The sequence below is a fragment of the Papio anubis genome, chromosome 5 (assembly GCF_008728515.1).
Source record: "Papio anubis isolate 15944 chromosome 5, Panubis1.0, whole genome shotgun sequence".
Taxonomy (NCBI): domain Eukaryota; kingdom Metazoa; phylum Chordata; class Mammalia; order Primates; family Cercopithecidae; genus Papio; species Papio anubis.
The window spans coordinates 107,145,500-107,167,951 of record NC_044980.1 but is presented as its reverse complement, the minus strand read 5'-3'; the positions used below and the strand labels follow the sequence as shown (position 1 = coordinate 107,167,951).

The following is a 22,452-nucleotide window of genomic DNA, read 5'->3' as shown; positions in this document are numbered from 1 at the left end:
GCAAAACATTTTTCAAGTTAACTTGATTTTTAAAAATATGTAAGAACGTTTTGGAATAATCTTTTAAATTTAAGTGAATTTATATACCAAACTTTTGGATTTAGAGGGAAACTGCAGAAAAAGAAATATCCATGTTTCAGGGTTTTTGGCATGTAGCAGCAGATCGCAGAGGGAAGCATTATGGCCTGGAAGCTAGGACAGGGCTGGTTCTCACTGTGCACTGTCTAGCTGTGTGGCCCGGCAAGCTACCTCTGCTGATTTCAGATTCCTTATCTGTAAACTGAGTCAAAGGACCATTAAACCTATTTTGTTCCTTCCAGCTCTAATTGTCTACTCTTCAAGTCAAAATGAAAAGACAAATTTCTAATGTTTAAGTTATATTTTAGTATCTCTTTAAAATCTTCAAAAAGAATCTCAAAAGCCCACCATCCCTAGTATTGAATTAAAGATGAATCTATGTAAACTGTTAAAACTTTAAAAAATTTAAATGTGTTCATCTCATTTTGGCCGTGCAGTTCTGTTATTTATTTCCCGAGTAGTCTCACTCTTTCTAATTATTCTCCAACCTCATCCCTTCAAAAACACATTTTTCAAAGTTTTACAAATATAAAGGCAAGGTGAAATAATTTCTCCCTCCGCACTTGGAGTAATGTGCATCATTATTTTGTCTGGGCAATCATTAAAAATGATTTCTCCCATATTTACTTTGTGTTTGCTAGTTACTAATTTAAAATTAATTTAATTTAAATTAATACTAAATGACTTCAATGGCAAATCCTATATAAGGTTTTAAATTGAAAGGCAGCTTAAAACTGAGGCAGTCTAAAGGAAGATGGCCTAAATTAAGGGTCTCATAGTACCACCAAATGTCTAACAACTGCTCAAAAAAGAAAAAAAAATCAGAAAATACATAGTGCAAATTCTCACGCACCAGGACCACAGGCCTGAGCCACCACACCTCCCACACAGTGCAAATTCTAAGCTGAAAAAAATCCCAATCTAATTTTCGAAAACTCTATACTTAATTTAATTTAAAAGCCTTAATATTCCTTTGTAGGCTAACAACTGACAAGATGACCCATAAGTTTGATAGAGCATTCTGATATGGATACTAACAGCCAAATATAGAGCTCCTGACTGCATTTAAACAAAATAAATATTAGGAAAAAAAAAAAAAAACTCACAAGGACAGTGGCCTTAACTGTTAAATTACATTTTTAAAAATACTTAATGATTGGATATACACAATTTGCATTCTAAACTTACAACAGTTTTTTTTTAATGGTGGGGGATTTAGGAAATGGTTAGATCTTTTCCCATATCTCATTTAATAAATTAGCCAGCAACTCATCACTCAATTTTCTTCTCTATCCTAAATTATAGAAAATTATATAGATACAATCTCCCATAATGACGCACCCACTAGGAAGAGGTATCTCAGACAAGAACAAAAGTTCATTCTAGATTAAAACTAGAGCATAACTGGCCTTAAGGAACAAAATGTGACTGATCTGGAGAAAAGGATCCGCCTATTGAGGGGAAGTAAAAATCTTGAGTCCAACAAATACATCTCCGAAAATGGTGCATGCTTATTTGCTACCCTGCCTTGTGTTGTTTTCCACTTCCTGAAAGAACAGGTCAGGTGCTAACATAACAATACAGCGTGTGTCTTCTGTAACCTCAAGCAAGGACATGACGGCTTGGAAAAAGCCTCTGCTGCCTCGCGTTTCTCTAGGCTGACTGCAGGGCTTTGGGTCATTCATAAACAGCAGGACCTAAGTTACCTGTATTTCCCTGGCGTGGTACACGATGATCAGACCGAGCAGGATGATCGTGGAGAGACTGATAAGGCATTTCAGAGCTAAGGAATACAGCGACGCCTGCAACACAGACAGAAGCACTTTTAAGAAAGAAGCACTTTTAACCACCTTCCAGGCCCCCAGAATCAGTCAGTCCCCCATAGGTGGACCTGAACTCACAGAAGGAAGATAAGGGGAGAGGGGTGCACCTGTCTTGGCTCTGTGATCTGTCAGATCATTCAGCCTCAAAACCAAGAGATGAGAGTAGACCTGGAAAGACTGGAAAGACGCGTGGCTGGACTGCCGGGTCCACGCCATAGAGGAACGAAGCGCTGCTGCTCCAGGCTAGCAAAACCAGAGAGGAACTTCCTCCTGAGTTCAAGAGAGCGGGTTGAAAGGGCCCTCCTAAACATAATTCACCAGGGGATGAACACAGGTGGTTTCCACCGACTCCCAGAACCACTTACTAAAGGTGCGCGAATGCGCTGGGCACTCTTAACTGCCTCGAGAACTTTGGCTGCACGCGGAAAGGGTTCATCTATGAGTTGTTTAGCTGACTAGGGATGCGCGTACTAGACGCGCCCGCTGTCCTGGCTGGCTCACTTGATAGTTCTGGGGAGGCTGGGACCCGCAGGCAAAGGGTCCCCGCCAGTGCCCATCCCAACCACCCAGTGCCCCGACTCCAGTAGCGTGGGCAAGGGTTCAAGCCGGTACCTTGTCGTAGGCGCCCCACGACAGCTCGGTCTCGATGACCATGACCACGATGCCGAACATGCCGAAGATGAGCGCGTAGTCGCTGAGCCGCTTGCGCTTTTCGAACAGGGCGCGCCGGTGGCCCAGCTTGTAGCCGATGTTCTGGTTTTTCTTTTTGCTGGACTTGGTGCCACTGCTGCTGCCGTGCCCGCTCCCGCCACCGCCGCCGCCTCCTCCGGTGCTGCCTCCGCCGCCGGTTCCATAGAGCGCCAGGTTGTTGGAGTTGTTGTGCTCGGGCTTAGACACCACGATCTCGGGGGCTGAGGACGAAGCGGCGGCGGCGGCGGCAGCAGCGGCTGCAGACGGGGAGGACGCGCCGCCACCTCCTCCGACAGACGCAGGGGGCTGCAGGGGCTGTGCCTCTGAGTCCATCTCGTGCAGGTTCCGGCGGGACGCGCTCAAGTTGCTGAGCGGCCGCATGACGCCCCCGTTGTACCTGCAGCTGCTCATGGCTATTTCGGTGAAGGGGTTGCTCTCGCGGCGCGCCTGGGGCTGGTGGTGCTGGTGGTGCGCCGGGTGCGGGTGGTGGTGGTGGTGCGAGAGCGGGGGCCCGGAGCCCAGGCTGCCAAGGCTGCCCGTGGGGCTGGCGGCGGGCTGCAGGCTGTGGCACTGGTGGTACTGGGAGGCGGACGCGGGCTGCTGCGCGTACTGCTGCCGGAGCGCACTGGCATGGCTGGACGGCGTCAGCTCGCTCACATTGAGCTGGCTGCCCCGGCGCGACGAGCAGCAGCAGCAGCAGCACGACGAGCCCGACAGCGGCGAGGAGGTGCGGGTCCGGAAGGCGCCGCCGGGAGAGGAGGTGCGGAGCAGCAGGGACAGGTTATCCCCCGCCCCCGCCGCCGGGGCACCGGAGGAGGAGCAGCTGTTGCACCGGAGGCATGGGCTGCTGCCGCCGCTGGCCGGCTGCTGGTGCGCGAGGTGCGGGTGGTGGTGAGGGTGCGGGAGGGGCGCGAAGGGCGGGCACGGCTTGTCCTGGCTCTGCTGCTGCTGCTGGCAATGCAGGTGTGAGGAGCGCGGCGGCGGCGGCGGCTGCTCTGGGAAGAAGCCGCGCTGGAACTGCAATGGGGTTTCCATGTCAGGGCTGTTAAAGCTGCAGGGAGACCAAGCGGTGGTGCACCCTGCGCAATGCGTTATGGTCGGGAGCGGGGACTCCTGCTGCTGGTGCGAGGAAGGGCCCATGCCGGCTCCGGTAGAATCCAGGCGGCGAGTCCGATTGGTTGGGCGCACCAAAACAATGGGCATGACATCACCTGCGGGGACCGAGACTGAGTTTGCGGCGCGCGCGGCTTAGGGAAGCGTGTGTGGCAGAGAAAGATGGGGATGGGAATCTGCAGGACAGAAACCCTGGGGGGTGCAGTCCAGAGCCAGGGCGCTCCAGGGCAGGGATTCCACCTGCTGTTTGCGTGCGCCCCTCAGCCCTGCCGGAGATGGCGAGCCTCTACGCAGTGTAGCTGGGCTGCAGGAGGAGGAGAAAAGAGAAAGGCGCCCCTCCCTCCCATGCCGCTGCCCCCCTGACTAGTGCCGGATGCGCTGCCCGGATCACTTGCGCCAACCACTGCAGCACGTCGGGCCATCCTGGCCAGGGGGCAGGCGCAGGGACGGTGTTAAACCCCGACCACTTCTCCGCCTGCATGCCTCGTAGGGCTGCAAAACAGCAGCCCCCTCGTCCCACGCCCGCTTCTCCCAGATCATCCCGCCGAGAGTGGGCTGCCGGCTGCCCGCCAAGTAACTGCGGGGGCACTGGCTTTGGGGAGAAAAAGTTTGGCGGCCGGCTACGCCAGTGCGGTAGCGTGTGGGGAGAATCCCGGGGCCTGAGCCCTGCCTTGGCCGCTGCGGGATCACAGCCGACCCCGCGCCCGGATCTTTCCCCGCCGGCGGGCTCTGGAGTCTGGATTGGGTGCGCGGCGCTCTAGCCCGAGTGCGCTGCGGCGCGGGTAGGGTTAACAGCCTCGGCACCCGGGCTGGGGGAGGGTGGGGGCGGGGCCGGAGGAGGGGATCCCCGCAGTCCGCCAGCAGAGCCGGCAGGGCTTCCCGGGTCCCCCTGGCGGGGGCGGAGGGCTTTCCCCGCTACTGCCAGCTCACATTTGCTCCTTCTCCGGAACATGAGGGGCTGGCGCCCCCGGCCGCCGGGTGCTGGGCTCTGGCGCTCAGGCTCTCCGGCAGCCCGAATCCGGAGGTCCGAGGGCTTTCCAAGCGGTGGAGAGGCAGGCGGCTCGCTCAAAGGTGTGGGGGCTGCTCAGTCACCGCCGGCCTCCAGCTCCTCTTCTGCTCCTCTTCCTCCTCCTCACCTGCAGCGCAGACACAAAGCAAAGACCGGTCACAAATAACGCAAACATCGAGCATCTTTGCCAAGTCCTAACTGCAGCGGCGGGTGGGAGAGGGGCCTGGGACGGGCTGATTCACCCCGGTAGTCGCAGCCTGGCAGAGAAATTATTAAGAATGATAGCTTGGGCTGAATAATCGCTGCCCACGGACAGTGCTGGAGGTTTGTTGGAGTTCGGTATCATTTTTTATTTACTCCCTAATAAACTAACACAAATTGCACTTGGTGTCTCACAAACTCCCTGCGCTGTGTTCTTCTAGGAGATGCAGCAACACCATGGTGATCCTTTTGAAGGTTCTTTGTTTCTGCTCCATCTTAAGTCTTTACATTGGCATTTCTTTGTGAATTCAAATTCCCGTCTCCCCCTAAAGAAGATGAAAGAAATTGGCCCGTTGAATATTTGTTTCCATTTTAAATTATTTTAAAGCCTGATTTTTATGATAGAGACTATTACAACGAATTAGACCTAGAAATTAGAGTGAAAGCGGATCACCCTCATTAGGTCATTAGGTAATTGGAATTCTCAGCTGGATCCGATGTCTTGATATTCTACTCGGCAGCTGCCCTAAAGTTGCTTACCTGGTATCTGCTTTTAAGAGTGTGCGTGCGTGTGCTTTCAGTGTCACGGAGTGAATAATTCATTTTATGATATTCTTTGGACACATGTTAAACAATTTTAATTTTTTTGTACGTGCAAATAAACATTCAGCAGAAAAAAAGGGGTGGGGGGCGCAGAGCTGCTGTTAGTCCCATCGCCCTGGACTTGAGATAATGAATACTGTCCGGACTTGAATTTCTCAATGGTCTTCGTCAAGAATATAATTTAGTGGCTAACAATCAGACAGCATTTTGTTTTTATCATCTATTGTTATTTTTGTTCTGTATCTTCAAAATGACAATTCAGTAAAACTTGTTTAGGATCACGAAGCTAATTGAGTCTTCCGGGCAGCTGAGTAGATACTGCATGAATTGTGTGGAAAGCGTAACTATTAAAAACAATTCTGAGAAGTAATTTGAATTAAAATAGAAGTTTCCCTATGAAAAGTTACTAACCTTCTGGTCTGAAAAAGAAATTCAACTCATGCAGAAAATCCATCAAACATGTATTAGGACCCTTTTCAACAAATTATATAGCTTTCCAGTTGCTACGGGTAGCGATTGAGTGAAAATGTTTGATTCATCCTTAGAAATCTAAATACTTCAAAGGAACATTATGATAAATTAATAAATATTTTTATTAGCGATTCATAAATTTAGAAAAAAGATTACATAGCCTCCACCCCCGAAATACCACAATAGTTGTTGCCAGCATTAAATTAGATATAAAGTTCTACAGTTTCGGAACTGTCATAAGAAAAATAATGGCTGCATCCCTTGTGTCAAACTGACTTTGTCAAATAGCAAATTCAGTGCTTCAACAGAGGCTCCAAAAACAAAATAATAGGCAAAAATATATCTTTTGCCATGTATATCTCTATGCTCTAGCATGGGATTAGTTGCAGTGCCATTAATCATGTAGAAATCATGTAGAAATAATCATCTCAGAAATTGCCTACTGAGATTTATGGCAATGTTGCATGGAGTTCTCACTTCTCTCCAAGGGGGTACACAGGAGGACAGAAGGCACAAAATTCAGAAGAAAGTGGAAATTTGATCCACAACATGAGGGACTGTCGGAACACCAAAACTCAGACTAATAGTACTTCTGGCTAGCCACTTTTTTGAAAAAGCTCATAAAATAAATTAATAATGTAAAACTCACTGTGATTGGACAGACAGCAAATCAATTAGACATTTATCGGCTTTCTGTTAAGAAATCAACTGATTACACACACTCGAAAAGCCATCTTGCTAATAAATATCTGTATATTGAGAGTGTGATAAACTTGTATTACTATGATGAAAAAACACAAGATAATTTTGTGTTTCATTTTTAGTCTGAATCATAACTTCATTGTTTAAGACATTTTACACTATTAGGTTATAACAGGCACATTTAAGAAGTTCTTATTTTCATCATTCCTCTTTTAATAAAGTCAACAAATTTTATGTTTATATGTAGACATTTAAAATGTATATGACGTAATTTTTTCTTTTTTTTTCCTATACAGGATTGTAGAGATACATGTAACATGTAAAGTTAAATGAAGCAACAAAGGCAATATTCTTCCACATGGATAGTCCTTTGCACATAGGAGATACTTATTTATACTTGTGACTATAGAGAGAAGAGAGGAAGGAAATGAAGAAACATTGGGGGTAAAAAAAGACGCAGATCAAGGGCCATGACTTCCAGTGATAAGCTTTCAGAAAATTAAATTTGCTTCTTTTTGTTCCATTAAGGCATATAAGTGAGAGAATTTCCCTAGATTAACACCAGAGGTCATACTCATCCACAAAATGTATTTCAAATCTAATCAATTAAATCTATTTCCAGCATCACCTTTTAATAAAAATTGCCTATTTTTTTCTTATGGCCTACAACAATTGCTTTCCCATATTTGTTGAATTTCAAGCTTGTGAACACACACACAAACACCCATCCACAAACACACACATTTTCTTAGAAGAATGTCTTTTTTCAGACCACAGGAGCTTGGGAAAAAACTTCATGTTGTTTGCACTCCAATCCCTTATTTTACTCAAATTTATATTAGGCCATTGTTTATAATTCTCTTCTTTATAGGACTGTCTATGCTATGTCTTTTTGTTGTACCTTAAAAAGCAGGGTTCTCTTGACTTTGGGTGTTTTTGGTATATTTCCAAAGGCAATCAGACCAGGGGTCCCTGGCATCTGTTTCCCACATTGTGTGGTCTGAAGGAAAATGTTGACCTACAAAGTAAATGTTTTTCTGATAATTATTTTTTTCTTTGCCTGGTTAAGTCAACTACAATATTTGGTGGTGCCAAACAGAGAGGTTGTGACGAGACACTGCCACTCTGAACTTACTGTCCTTAGCAATAAATGCAAGTGGGGAATCAGGATAGTATCAATTATTTCCTTAGCACAATAACAATTCCATGTTTCTGGAAACATAACAATTAAAAGGCCCTAAAAACACTATTATTTTTAAATCACACATTGCCCCACTTCATAAGAAATCTACTAATTTGAAGAAAACATAAACATCATAATTATTATATGTGGTTCTTCATACTTCCGCATTATGATTATAAAGTATCAAGATATGAATGAGCGTATTGGTGAGGGTCTTATAAATTTTTAGCAATACCTCTATTTTTTAGGGGCTAATTATTGTGTTAGGGCCTATCCATTCACTTCCTAAATTTTCAGTTTTTCCTATTCTCACCCTTGTCTCCTACAGTTTCTTAGATAGTTAGCATATCTATAAAAGTCTCTGCAATGCCAGCAAAAAAAGACAAAGGTAAAACTCACACTGAGTTTGCTAGAACTTAACTTGTGTTAATTAAATGGGTGAACAGGTAGAAATCACTGTGTATGCTAAGTCTTATTAAAATAATCTGTGGATTTCATGAACAAATATCCTTTGGCAGCTAGAAACACAACACTCGCATCTAGAAAGTCATAAAACTTAGCAGACAGCACATTCTACTTTATAAAGTAGTTTCTCATGTGTTTATTTTATTTGCATCTCACAACAAACCACATGGAAGGCAGGAAAAGGTTTTATCATCATCTCCATTTTACAAGTAAAGATAATACCTGAAATTCAGTGCCTGCCCTACCCAAGGTGATACAGCTAGTGAGTAGCAAAGAGAGGCCAGACTTCAAATACAATCTTCTGAATTTTTCTGTGAGTCTGTTTTACACGCTGCTTGCTCTTCTTCACAGCCAAAGAATATAGTAGCCTCTCATTACTAGAAACTGCCTGTGAAGGGCCTCACAGACATCTCCTCACTGGCTTTTTGGTTTCTGTGATTCTTAACTATTGTCCTCTTGTTGACTTCACTTGATCAACAGAATGATTTGTGAAGATATGGTCCAAATGTAGATGAAATAGCAGTGCTGTATGCCTGCAGGTCCAAGGTACTTAATTAAAATGTGTTAAAAAAAAAATAGAGATACTGATGTATTCAGACACACTCTTCTATCTACTTTGCTGTCAACCTGTAGATTCTTAATTTTTGGTAATATTGACACTGGCAAATGCCATTTAGTTGTTTCAAATAATAAAGGAGAAGGAGCAGGCTCAAATTCTCCACCCTGCAGCTCAGAGGAACTTGTCTGCAGTCTTGCAGGCATCCAGCTTGGTTCCTTGGCTCCTACTCTGGCAGACTGGTCCTCTCATTGCTTCTCCTTTTATGCCAAAGAGTGAGAGAACCAGAGAAAGGAAGCCAGGCTGCACGCCACAAGGAGAGAAAAACCAGTGTGCCCCACAGCTGGCTTAAAGAGTTAGCAAAAGTGGAACCAAAGACATTAAAACTAGCCCTAAATATTGAGGTCAAAGCTTACACTTGGTAATCTCAAAAGTTCTCTGGTTGCTCAGTGCTAAAACATAGGGAGGCTAAAAACTGAAGGTTTATTTTCTCTTTGAAATCCAGTGTATATTTTCATAATTATTTTCTTCTTCCATCCAGGGTTAGGGCACAAGATATATTGACCCATTTTTTTCGTTTCCTGATCACAGCCCTGTAAATTCTCTTTCCATGTGTTACTCATGAACTCCCTCTTCCTATATTTGCCTTATTCTTATCTACCTCTTGCCAAACAGGCTCAAAAAATCTACTACTCTTCATCTAACTTTATATTATTCTCTCTCTTTCTGGGAATATTTGTAAATCCCAGTCTCCTAATAATTGTTTTAGTGCCAGGAGTTGGTGCCTACTCATACAAAGGGAAAGAATCACAATTTGCTAAGTTAAATTAAACATAACAATGTCACCAGCAACCAAACACTCTAGATAACGTGATAAATAAATTATCAAGGTTTGCATATTCATATTTATCTTCTAAGCCAGGGTTGTCTTAAAAATGAGTTTAATTCCAGATTACTGCTCTTTTGTCTTATGGCTGTAAATCCATTAACACTTTTGTTCTACTGTTTTAATTATTAATGTACAATAATTAGGTCATACAAAACAATATACATTAAGTAAAATGTCGGGGAAAAGCACAACAGATATATGCTAGACAAATTTAATGACAAAACTTACTATTTAATACAATGTGTTTCTCTCACTACTTAGGATGAGTCCTTCCTAAAACCTGTTTAATTAGTTGAAACTACTGGATACTTTCACAAGTTAAATTATCTTAACAAGGAATACTTCCTAGCTCATATAACTGAAAGTGTTATTAGGTAAAACTTCAATGCTATTTGATTCAGAGGTTAAGACATCATGAGTGTTTCAACCAGTGTTTCAGTTTCCTTAGATATTTTATTATTCTCCTCCTTCATATATATTGGCTTAATCCTCAGGTTAACTTACCTCATGGTAGCAAAAAGAGCTGTAGCAGTTTTAGGCCTCATATCCATACCCAAATCATTCAGAGGGTAGAAGGTCATCCTCTGCCCCAACTTTTCAAACAATTTTCTAGTATATCTAATTGAACCAGCCTCCATACCCAACTCTGAACTATAAAGAATGGTTAAAGGGAGGTATGATGGGAATGATTCATCAAACAGAGAATATTGATAAATAAACTGAAATTATTTAAAAGAATCTAATTGAAATTTTGGAGTTGAAAAGTAGAATAACCATATGAAAAATTCCATGATAGATTTGAGCCATCAGAAAAAGAATCAATGAACTGAAAAATACACTGATGAAGATTATGCAATCTGAAGAACAAGAAAAGAAAGCATAATAATAAGAAAACCCCCAGCACCTCAGAGAAATGTGAGACACCTCTAAATGCACCAAGAGACATGAAATGGAAGACCAAGAGAAAAAAGAGAAAAAAGACAGAAAAAATATTCAAAGAAATAATAGCTGAAAACTTTCCAAATTTGATAAAAAAAATTCATCTACACCTCCAAGAAATTCAACAAACTTTAGGATAAGCATAAAGCAATCCATACCCAGAAACATCATAGTCAAAAAGGGAAAATTTTGGAATAGGTAAAGAAAAATAACATGCCAAGTACAAGAGAACCCCAATAAGATCCACCACTGACTTTTCTTCATTAAACGATAGTGACCAGAAGCCAGTGGGATGGTATACTCAAAGCACTGAAAGAAAAAAAAAAAAATCTGTCAATTAAGAAAATATTTAATAACATTAACAAACATGAAGACAACATACGTATTTTCCCAGAGAAATAAAAACTGAGAGAATGTAATGCTAACAGACTTGCCTTTCCAGAAATGCTAAAGAAAACTTTCAGGCTGAAAGCAGATAACATCGGATAGTAATTTGAATCTATACACACACAGGAAAAGAGTGCCAGTGGTAATTATGTGGGTAACTACAAAAAACAATATAATTTCATATTTTTGAATTTCTCCTAACTGATTAAATGAAATACCTTAAAATAATGAATGTATAATTATACTGTTTGGTCTATAATATAGAAATTTAACATATTTGACAATAACAGCACAAAGGATTGAGGTAGGAGAAAGACATATTGAAGTACAGAAATGACACCAGATGGTAATTTGAATTCACAGGAAGAAATGAAGAGGACCAGAAAAGGTAAATAGGTTAGTATAATAAGTTCTATAAATACATATCTACTGTCTGTTATACCATGCAAACAACAACCATACAAGTACTGGAGTGGCTACATTAGTATCAGCCAAAATGGACTTTAAGAAAAAAAAAATGTAACTGGAGACAAAGAAGACAATTTTATAAGGACAAAATGCCAGTCCATCAGTAAAATACAACAGTTTTAAATACATATGTGCATAAAAACAGAATCTCAAGATACATTAAGCAAACTGACAGAATTGAAAGCACAATTAGTCAATTCAATAATAATAGTTAGAGACTTTAATACTCTACTTTTACTAATGGTTAGAACAGCTGTGCAGAAGATTAACAAGAATACAGAAAATGTTAACAGCAGTATAAACCAACTGTACCTCACAGACATTTACAGAACATTCTCCTCAGCAACAGCAGAACACACATTTTTCTCACATACACAAGGAACATTCTCCAAAATAGACTGACTTGACCATTATGCAATCTATGCATGTAACAAAATTGCACTTGTACCTCATATATTTATACAAATTTTTCAAAATCTTGGGAAATTCAGAAATATGTAAATATTAAACAGCACACTCCTAAATAAGAATCAAAGAAGAAATCACAATGGGAATTAGAAAATATTTAAAGATAAATGAAAACAAAATCACAACATGCAAAAACCTACAAGATGCACCTAAAGCCATGCATAAAGGGAAATTCTTAGCCAGAAATATGTAAATTGGAAAAAGATAAAATATTTCAAATCAATAAGCTAACGTATTACTTTAAGAAACTGAAAAAAAGAGAACAAGGCAGAAAGAATCATAAAGACTAGAAGTTAACAATGACAATAAAAAACAGAACATATCATTGAAAATAAAAATTAGTTTTTGAAAAGATCAATAAAATTGATGAACCTTTAGTAGACTGACCAGGAAAAAAAAAAAAAAAAAAAAAAAGAAAGAGAAAGAGAGAGAAGAGCATATTACTAAAATCTGGAAATAAATAGAGGGCATCACTACTGACCTTACAGAAATGAAAAGGATTATAAGAGAATGAGGTAAACCAGTATATGCCAACAAATTGATGACTTAAATAAAATGAGAAAATTCCTAGAAAATACCAAAACTGACCCATGATTAAGTAGAAAATTTGAAGAGGCCTGTACAAAGTAAAGTAATTGTATTAGAAATTTTTTAACTTTCTATGAAGAAATGGCCAGGCCCTGTTGGCTTCACTGGTGAATCTATAGTATACTTAACACATAATTAATAGTAATTTTTCACAAACATTTCCCAAAATATAGAGGAGGAAAAACACTTCCCAACCCATTTTAAAAGGCTAGTATTAACCTAATATCAAAATGAAAGACATCACAGGCCGGGCGCGGTGGCTCAAGCCTGTAATCCCAGCACTTTGGGAGGCCGAGACGGGTGGATCACGAGGTCAGGAGATCGAGATCATCCTGGCTAACAAGGTGAAACCCCATCTCTACTAAAAAAATACAAAAAACTAGCCAGGCGAGGTGGTGGGCGCCTGTAGTCCCAGCTACAGGAGGCTGAGGCAGGAGAATGGCGTGAACCCGGGAGGCGGAGCTGAGATCCCGCCACTGCACTCCAGCCTGGGTGACAGAGCGAGACTCCGTCTCAAAAAAAAAAAAAAAAAAAAGAAAAGAAAAGAAAGACATCACAAGAAAACTACATTTATGTATATAGACGCAAAAATTTTCAACAAAATACAACCAATCCATATATAGCAACATAAAAAGTTATTATATACCATGACCAAGTTGGAATTATCATAACAACACATAGTTTAGTGTCATAAAATCAATTAGTGTAATACAAACTATCAATACAATAAAGCAAAATAACCATATAATCATCTCAATGGACACAGAAAAAATATTTGACAAAATCCAAAACTCTTTCATGATAAGCACACTCAACAAAGTAAGAATACCAGGAAGAGGTTGAATAGGACTTCCCTAGCCTGATAGAAGACATCCATGAAGAAATCTACTACTACTATCATACTTACTGGTGAGAGACTAAATGGCTTTTCCCTTAAGATCGAAATGAGAGAACAATATCTGTTCTTCCCACTTTTGTTAAACATTGTATTAGAAATTCTAGTCCGTACAGTTAGGTAAGAAAAAGAAACAAAAGGTATTCAGATAGATAAGCAATAATTGAACTATCTCTTTATACAGGACATGACTGTGGATCTAGAAAATCAAAAGGAATTCACTAAATGCTCTTAGAACTAATAAACAGGGTCAGCAGGTTTCTAGATATAAGGTCAACATCAATACAAACCAACTGTATTTCTATACACCAGTAATGAACAATCTAAAAATGAAATGTAAAAATGACTGCATTTGTAAAGGTATCAAAAAGAATACAGTAATTAGAAACGTAACAATAAAAGTACAAAACTGATACTCTGAAACTAAAAAAGAAAAAAATTAAATAAAGAATGCACAAATTAATGAAGATACAATCTACGTTCCCAAGGCAAAATACTTAACATTGTTAAAATGGCAGTAGTCTCTAAATTGGCCCACAGATACAATCAAATCCCTATCAAAATCCTAGCCAATAGGGTTTGGGAGAAATTGGCAAACTGACCCTAATATTCATACAGAAATGCAAGTAGCCAAGAATAGACAAAGTAATCTTTAAATAGAACAAAGTTGGAGGATGCACACTTGTTGAGTAGAAAGCTACTACAAAGGGATAGTAATCAAGATAGTGTGGTAATGGCATAATATAGATATGTAGGACCAATGAAACAGAATTGAGAGTTCAGAAATAAACCTTTACATTTAAGATTGATTGACCTTTAATAAGGGTGCCTAGATAATTCACTGGGGGATAGAACAATCTTTTCCACAAAAAGTGCCAGGAAAACTGAATATTCACATGCAAATACATGAACCTGGACGCTTTCCTTACACCATGCAAAAAAATTAACTCAAAATAGATCAAAGGCTTAAACGTAAGGAACAAACTGTAAAACTCTTAAAGCATTTGAGTGAATCACTGTGAACCTGTGACCTCAGAAATGGTATTTTAGATATAACACTAAAAGCATAAGCTACAATAGAAAAACATAGACAAATTGGGCTTAATCAAAATAAAAACTTGTGCTTCAAAGGATACCATCAGGAAAGTGAAAAGACCACCTACAGAATGGGAGAAAGTATTTGCAAATCACAGATGTGAAAAAGGACTGGTATCCATAGTATATAAAGAACTCTTATAACTCAATTATAAAACTAATAAATATGTAATATGTATTTCAAGATAACTAAAAGATTTTGAGTGTTACCACCACAAAGAAACAATAAATGTTAAAGTGATGGATATGGTAATTATCCTGATGTGATCATAATATAGTGTACACATGCATCAAAACATCACACTGTACCCTATAAATATGTACAATTCTGTGTCAAACACAAATAAAAATAATTTTAAAATTATTCTTAAAGAATAAATAAGCCAAAGGCAAAATCTCTGAATAGACATTTCTCCAAAGAAGACATAAAAATGGTCAATGGACACATGAAAAGCATAGGCACAACATCATTGGCCACTAAAGAAATGCAAATTGAAACCACAATTAGATACTTCACACCCACTAGGATGCCTACATTTAAAAAGACAGACAATAACAAGTGTTGTCAAGGATGTGATGAAATTTGAACGTTCATACACTGCTAGTGGGAATATAAAATAGGACAGGTGCTTTGGAAAACGGTTTAGCAACTCCTCAAAATATTAAATGTAAACATATCATTTTACTCAGCATTTTACTTCTAGGTCAGTACTCAAGAGAAAAAAAGTTTTTGTACATCCATACAAAAACTTTTACATGAATGTTCCCTGCAGCATAATCCGTAATAATCAAAAAGTAGAAACAGTTCAAAATCCATTAACTGATAAGTATGTAAATAAAATGTGGTACAGGTTGAGTATCCTTTATCCAGAATGCTTGGGATCAGAAATGTTTCTGATTTTTTATTTTCTTGAATTTTGGAATATTTTCATATACATAATGAGAGATCTTGGGGATGAGACCCAAGTCTAAACACATAATTCATTTTTGTTTCATATACACCTTATACACACAGCCTGAAGGTAATTTTATACAATAAGTAATTTTGTGCATGGAACAAAGTTTGTGTACACTGAACCATCAGAAAGCAAAGGTATCAGGTGTGGAATTTTCCTTATGGTGTCATGTTGGTGCTCAAAAAGTCTCAAATTGTGGCACATTCCAAATGTTGTATTTTCAGATTAGGGATACTCAACCTGTATACCCTTAAAATGGAATATTATTCATCAGTAAAACCAATGAAGTCTTGATACATGATACAACATGGATGAACCTTGAAAACACATAAAGGAAAGCCAGTCACAAAACACACGTTACATGATTCCATATATAGGACATGTCCAGAACAGGCAAAGCTAAAGACAAAAGTTACAAAATTGGTTGTCTTGGGCTGGGGGGGAAGGAAAGCAGCAAATTGGAGTAAGTAATAATTGGTACAGTGTTTCTTCCTGGTGTGATCAAAAATATTTTAAAATTGGAGTGTGGTGATGGTTATGTAACTCTGGGAACATACTAAAAACTACTGATTTATACACTTTAAATAGGTAGATTGTATGGTGTATATAAATTATATCTTAAGAAAATTGTTAAAAACTGATGCAAGCAATGCCCAAATAAAACTGAATGCTAAAATGAAAGTATCAATTTAAAATGAATATTGGTTAGGCAACCTTTGATCTATAAGATTAGGAAGAACAAGAAAAAGTTTTTCGAGGTGGCGTAAGTGACTATCATCTATGTATTTTAAGATAATTGAGGATTCAAGATGTTTTTTTGGCAGTCTCTATCCAGAGAGTTTGTAAATCCAAATAGTATCATGGTTCAATGAATGTCCTAATAAGAATTTTAGTATATGAATAAGCTGTGGCATTTTAATTGTGGAATTTAGATTTCTCTTAATGATATGTAAGTAGAGGATCAAGTATAGTTTGTACTGAATTCTACAGTTAAAAATCACTGTCATGAAATGATCCTAACAGTGAGAAAAAAGTGGGACTAAAACATTCTCTGAAGATGACTGGTACTGGCTACTTGTGGCCATTAATTAATTTTCTTTGTAACCTCTTAGCTCTCCTACCACCCTTTGGTATCTCAGACATATACATACAGCATCGTGAGACCGAGCCTTTTGTAGAGGTTGTCGGTGGTAATTTAGAAAATATATGTTCTCAGTTTTGAGAGTCAGCAGCAAAAGTGCACTCAATACCCAGTCTGCTGCATGTGGTTTGGCTTGTTTGAAGCGCACATCTGAAAGGACTCAGCGGTCAAGAAGACATACATGGGCTGGCACTGTGTAGTTAGCAAGGGTCTCACTTGATATTAACAGGTGGTTGTAATACTAGGATCAGACTTACTTGAGTGCTCACTTCAAAAGAGAAGCTAAGGGAGTGGGAGGCTTCCCACTCTCTTGGGAAAGCTGAGCCAATAGTTCAACACTGTCTCATAGATGGTTATCTAGGGTCACTTAGAGGTGAGGATAGCTTTGAAGCAGTACATATAATCCCTGACTATTTCCCATTATTATGAAGAACTAATTTACTCATGGGGTTTTTCTTTTGGTTTGTGTTTTTAGCCAAGGTAAAGGTAATGTTTTTATTTAAATATATTACCTATTTTATTAAGAATTAAAAAAACACTGTTTTTAGTGGTCACATGGACAATGGAAAAAGACATAGAAAACAAAATACTTTGTTCCCAAAGATAAATTATGTGAAGTATACCAAACCATTGAAATAAGATTAATGAAAGTTTTGTCTAGGTTATTAAACATAGTTCCATGATGAAGAACTCATATTTCCTTGTCTAGATTTCAGTATTTTGATTATCCCAAGATCTGGACTTTGGAGAACACATAAAGCAGGCAGCCTAGTAAGTGGGCTTTCCCCATAAGTGGTGGAATCTGATGCAATTGATGAGTACCATTCTAGGGTTTTCTTAATACTGGTGATGTTAACTTTGATCACTTGGTGATGATGGTGTCTTCCAGATTTCTCCACTGTAAAGTTATTGTTTCTCCCTCCACAGTTAATAAATATCTTATTAGATTCTTTGAGATTATGCAAACATACCATTACTCATCATAATTTCACCCAGTAATTTTAGCACCAATCAATGATTATTTTCTGTAACAATTATAACTGTGGTGTTTACCTAATGGTGATGTCCTCCTTTAATAGTATCTTCTATGTTGATTAGCTAAATTATATTTAAAGAAAGACATGTCCCTACCTCCGAATGTACTTATTTATTCAATGAAATATTATTATAACAGTGTAAAGGTAATGGGTGTTTTATTCTATGAGTGATAATCCATTATCATTATTTATTTTTTTCTCAAATGATTCCAGCCTTGGTCATTAAGAGCTCCTTCAGGTTGGCCCCTGTGTCCTTTTGGCATGGCCCCATTATTTTTTGAGCAGTTCATCATCCTCTGGCATCACAAGATGTTCGAGGCTTAACTTAGTATTTTTTCTGTCCCAGCCCTGGAGTCAACTATTTTTCCAGGTATGCCTAGTTTCTTTCTTTTTTTTTTGGAGAATGAATTTAAAAACCAAGATATGCATACAAAGGTATACTCATTGTTACTGCCATGTCATTTTTACAGGCCCTTTCAGCTATCAGACATACAAATATATTCATGTATATGAACCCATACACACACAGCTATATTTAATATCTATGCCTATCTATGTGTATATATATTTAGAAGTAAATTCATATTCATACACCCAATTCTAATGTAATACCACAGAGTTCAGTTTTGCTATTTTCTTTTCCTTGTTACTCTTTAACAACGAAAAATCTGGCCCTCATTACTCACAATATATTTATTTATTTGCTCAATCTTAGTTACGGAATAGTTAGTACATTCCCAGACAGAAAACAAATTTACTCACTAGCAAATGATGTTTCTGTCCAGTTCTGTTTGTCCTTAACCTTATAGTACATGTTGACAGAGTTTGGATCTATGTCCCTGCCAAATCTTATACTGAGATGTAATCCCCAGTGTTGGAGGTGGGGCCTGGTGGGAGGTGTTTGCATCATGAGGGCAAATTTCTCATGGCTTGGTGTTATCATTGCATGGCTTGGTTCTGTCCTCACAATAGTGAGTGAGTGTTAAAGAGATCTGTGTTTATTTAAGTTTATGCGCCCTGCCCCCAACTCCTGCTTTGGCCATGTGATGTGCCTGCTCTGTCTTTGCCTTCTGCAATGATTAAAAGCTCCCTGAGGGATGAGCACGGTGGCTCATTCCTGTAATCCCAACACTTTGGGAGGCTGTAGTAGGGTATCACTTGAGGTCAGGAATTGGAGACAAGCCTGGCCAACATGGTGAAACCCTGTCTCTACTAAAAAAAATACAAAAATTAGCCAGGTGCGGTGGCACATGCCTGTAGTCTCAGCTGCTACTCAGGATGCTGAGGCAGGAGAGACGCTTGAACGCGGGAGGTGGAGGCTGCAGTGAGCTGAGATTGCACCACTGCAGTCCAACCTGGGTGACAAAGCGAAACTCCATCTCAAGAAAAATAAAAAATAAAAGCTCCCTGAGGCCTTGCCAGAAGCCAAGCAGATGCTACCTCCATGCTTGTATAGCCTGCAGAACTGTAAGCCCATTAAACCTCATTTCTTTAGAAATTATGCAGTCTCAGTTATTTCTTAATAATGCAAGAACAGACTAACACACGTCATAATTAATGTTTTTCAAAGTTAGGTAGGTAGGTTCTTTCTGCCCCCCAACTCCTTCAGTGTTGTTCTTATCTGTAATACAGCTAGCTTCATTCACTGCTATTTGTATTCTATTTTTATTTCACCTACATCCTGGTTGATTTTAATTAGCATTCATTTGTCTTTTGGGGTTTGTGAAATAGTGCAATGATTCTAAGTGTCAGAGTTATGCAAACAGGTATACTCAGAGAAATCTGAATTCAGGAAGGTCCCTACTCCATTGCCATTCTGTTATTCTTTTTGCCCTTTTCCCATCCATGCCTTGTAGAAAACCAATTTTATTAGTTTCTGTTTTATCCTGCTTGTATTTCTTTTGTACCAGGAAGTTGACACATGTATATTTTTTTCCACAAAGAGTAGTGTATTCTTTTACCCTTTATTTTTTTCACTTAACAAGATGTTTTGGAAATGTATCTATATGAATCCATAGAGATCTTTCTCACTCTTACAGTTACACAGTACATCACTGTGTGGATGTAGCATTGTTTATTCAAACACTCTCTTATTTTGGGACATTCAAGTTGTTTCCAATGTTTTGCAGAACAAAAAATGCTGAAATGAGTAACTTTGTGCATATGTGTTTTCAAATTGATGAACGTGTATCTTCAGGGTAAAATCCTAGCAGGGATATTTCTAGGTCAAAATGTAAGTGTATATGTATTGTCTCTTGATTAAGTTCTGCCTAAATAAGCAGCACCTAGTCTAATAGATTACCCTGACTTTCCTTTTCAATTAATCAAAATTAAATGGGCTGTAATTTTTCTGTGGCAATTTACAATCTGGGTTTTTTCATGTGTAGTAAAGAATTTAGCCTTGGCCAAGAAAGGTCTGACCTTTGTCCTTGGCTCCAGGGAGGTAACCTCTAAACCCGTAGACTCTCCCAAGTGATAGGAGTGTTTTTGTTATTCATGATGGACTCCTCAGACCATACCTTATTGTCTGGGCTAAAGAGATGACTCACGGTCAGTCCCTTGGGTCACATATCAGCTGACTCCTGGGAAGGGGGCAGCTGAGACTGAGTTCAGCCACATGGAAAATAAATCCATCAATCATGTCTATGTAATGATGCCCTAATAACTCTGGACACTGAAGCTTGGAAGAGCTTCCCAGGTTGTTGATACTCCATGCATATGGTCACACATGGATGCTGTAAAGGGTAACACATCCAGAGGACACAGAAGACACTTGCTGCCCTCCCAGACCTTGCCCTCCACTCTTCCTTTCCATCTGCATTCTTTTCTGTGAGTATACAGTCTACAGGGAGTTCTGTCAGTCCTTCTAGCAAATTATTGAACCTGAGGATGGTTTTGGGAACCCCTCATACTTGCAGTTGATGTCAGAAGTGAGGGAAGTCTTGGTGACTCGGCTCCTTAGTTTGTAGTTAGACCCAAACTCCTTGCAGTTGCTGTCAGAAGTTTGGGCCAACCTGGCAGTCTTGAAGACCATGCCCTCAACCTCACACTTTGGCTAACAACTCTGGGTGGTTCAGCACTTCTGCAGGCTAAACTCGAGATCTCTGGGTTAACAGAGAGAGAATTGGAAGATAATGTTAGTTTCAGTTCCAGTGGATGTTTAAAGAACTAAATATAAACTAGAATCCTTTACCAAAGGGTGAAGAGAAAGGTGCTCTGTTCTCAGATGTCCAGGTATAGGTGAGGAAGAGAAACTCCCCTAGGATCACATAAATAGAAGAAACTCAGACTATCAGGCATCCCTGCCCATCAGACATCAGAGGGATCAGACAGCTTCTCAAAGCACTTTATACAAAAAGCAGATGGTTATAAATACTCTACCCACCACAGGGATTCACTGCTGTCTTTAGGATTGTACCACTCATTCCCTCGCCACACCCTGCGGTTTCCCCACACCATGCATCTTTGTCCCCTAGTAGCCATGGTATTTGAGTCTTTGTCCAAAGCCCACTTGGAGAGATGAGCATTCTTTCTGCCACTCTGACTTCATTCTTTTGCCCCTCTCTCCTTTCTGTATCCAACCCCCAGTAAAGTAGACCCTAAAACTCTATATGTATTATTTTTTATGGAAAACTTGAGGGTCTTACATGCACCTAAAATTCCCTCTAAATCCTACTTCTTATTTTAATTAAGTCACAGTTGAAAGATGTATTCAGGCCACAAGCTACCTTTCATTCATTTCTACCTATGTTCATTTATGCTTTCATATTTATTAGAACTTGGAAAATAGTATATCTCAGTAATCAGATATAGACAAGAACTCAGTTATATAGCACTCTCTCACCAAGCATCCCATCATTCCATAATTTAGCCAAAGACAGAACAAACCACAGCCCTTTGGAGATAAAATCAATGTCAAGAAGCCTGTGTTGGCTATTCATAAGCAAGCCTTCAGACTCCCAGTAATCCTGATTGATTTCCTGACCCACTACATATCAAAACTTTAAGACTAAGAAGAAAGGCTTATTGAATTTGATAAATTAAAGGTAGCAAGAAATGAAGATGTGACAATTGATTCCTTGAGAAACTAACGGTGTATTTATAAACAGAACTTAACACAGCATAAGAGCTCAAAAAAAAAAAAAAAAAAAAAAAAACACACACACACAAAAACACATTGGGAGAGGATCAGGAAGAATAGCTAATGGATGCTGGGCTTAAGACCTGGGTGATGGGATGATCTGTACCACAAACCACAATGGCATGCATTTACCTATGTAACAAACCTACACATCCTGCACATGTACCCCTAAACTTAAAAGTTTGGGGGAAAAAACCACATCGGGGCAAGTGGTCATTTATACTTGAATAAGCCCCAGTGCCATCCTTGAATTCAAGATGAGGCTAATATATGTTTCAATGGTGATCCTAAGTGATCAAGAAAACTAAATTATGTATACCATAGTCTATTAAGAAAGAACATACTTATGATATTCAAGAAGAATTTACCTTCAAAATTATTTTTTAAAAATTATTGGGCCATAACCTTTATGTTAGAATGTTGGTTTTCTATGAACAATTCTAGATGTCTAAGAATTTACTGTAATTGATTTTGTTAAGGCTTACTGTGGGAAGCCTACTTTCAGGTCACAAATGTTAGTGACCTAAAGTCTATGAAATCTTTCTGGAGGGAAT

The 22,452-nt window shown here is 39.5% G+C and overlaps 1 protein-coding gene across 3 annotated transcripts in view; it reads right to left on the bottom strand.

The window, feature by feature from the left end:
* The window catches only part of KCNN2 (potassium calcium-activated channel subfamily N member 2), a 138,517-nt gene extending 134,619 nt beyond the window's left edge, over window positions 1-3,898 (bottom strand). The window contains exons 1-2 of one of the 3 annotated variants that reach the window (XM_017959786.2): window positions 2,514-3,898; window positions 1,785-1,880 (exon numbers count right to left, since the gene is read on the bottom strand). In XM_017959786.2, coding sequence (XP_017815275.1) covers window positions 1,785-1,880; window positions 2,514-3,794 — 1,377 coding nt within the window. In that variant the 5' untranslated portion in view covers window positions 3,795-3,898. The remainder of the gene's footprint in view (window positions 1-1,784; window positions 1,881-2,513) is intronic. The other 2 variants (XM_017959787.3, XM_003900003.4) reach the window with 2 other exon arrangements.
* Window positions 3,899-22,452: the final 18,554 nt, after the last annotated feature.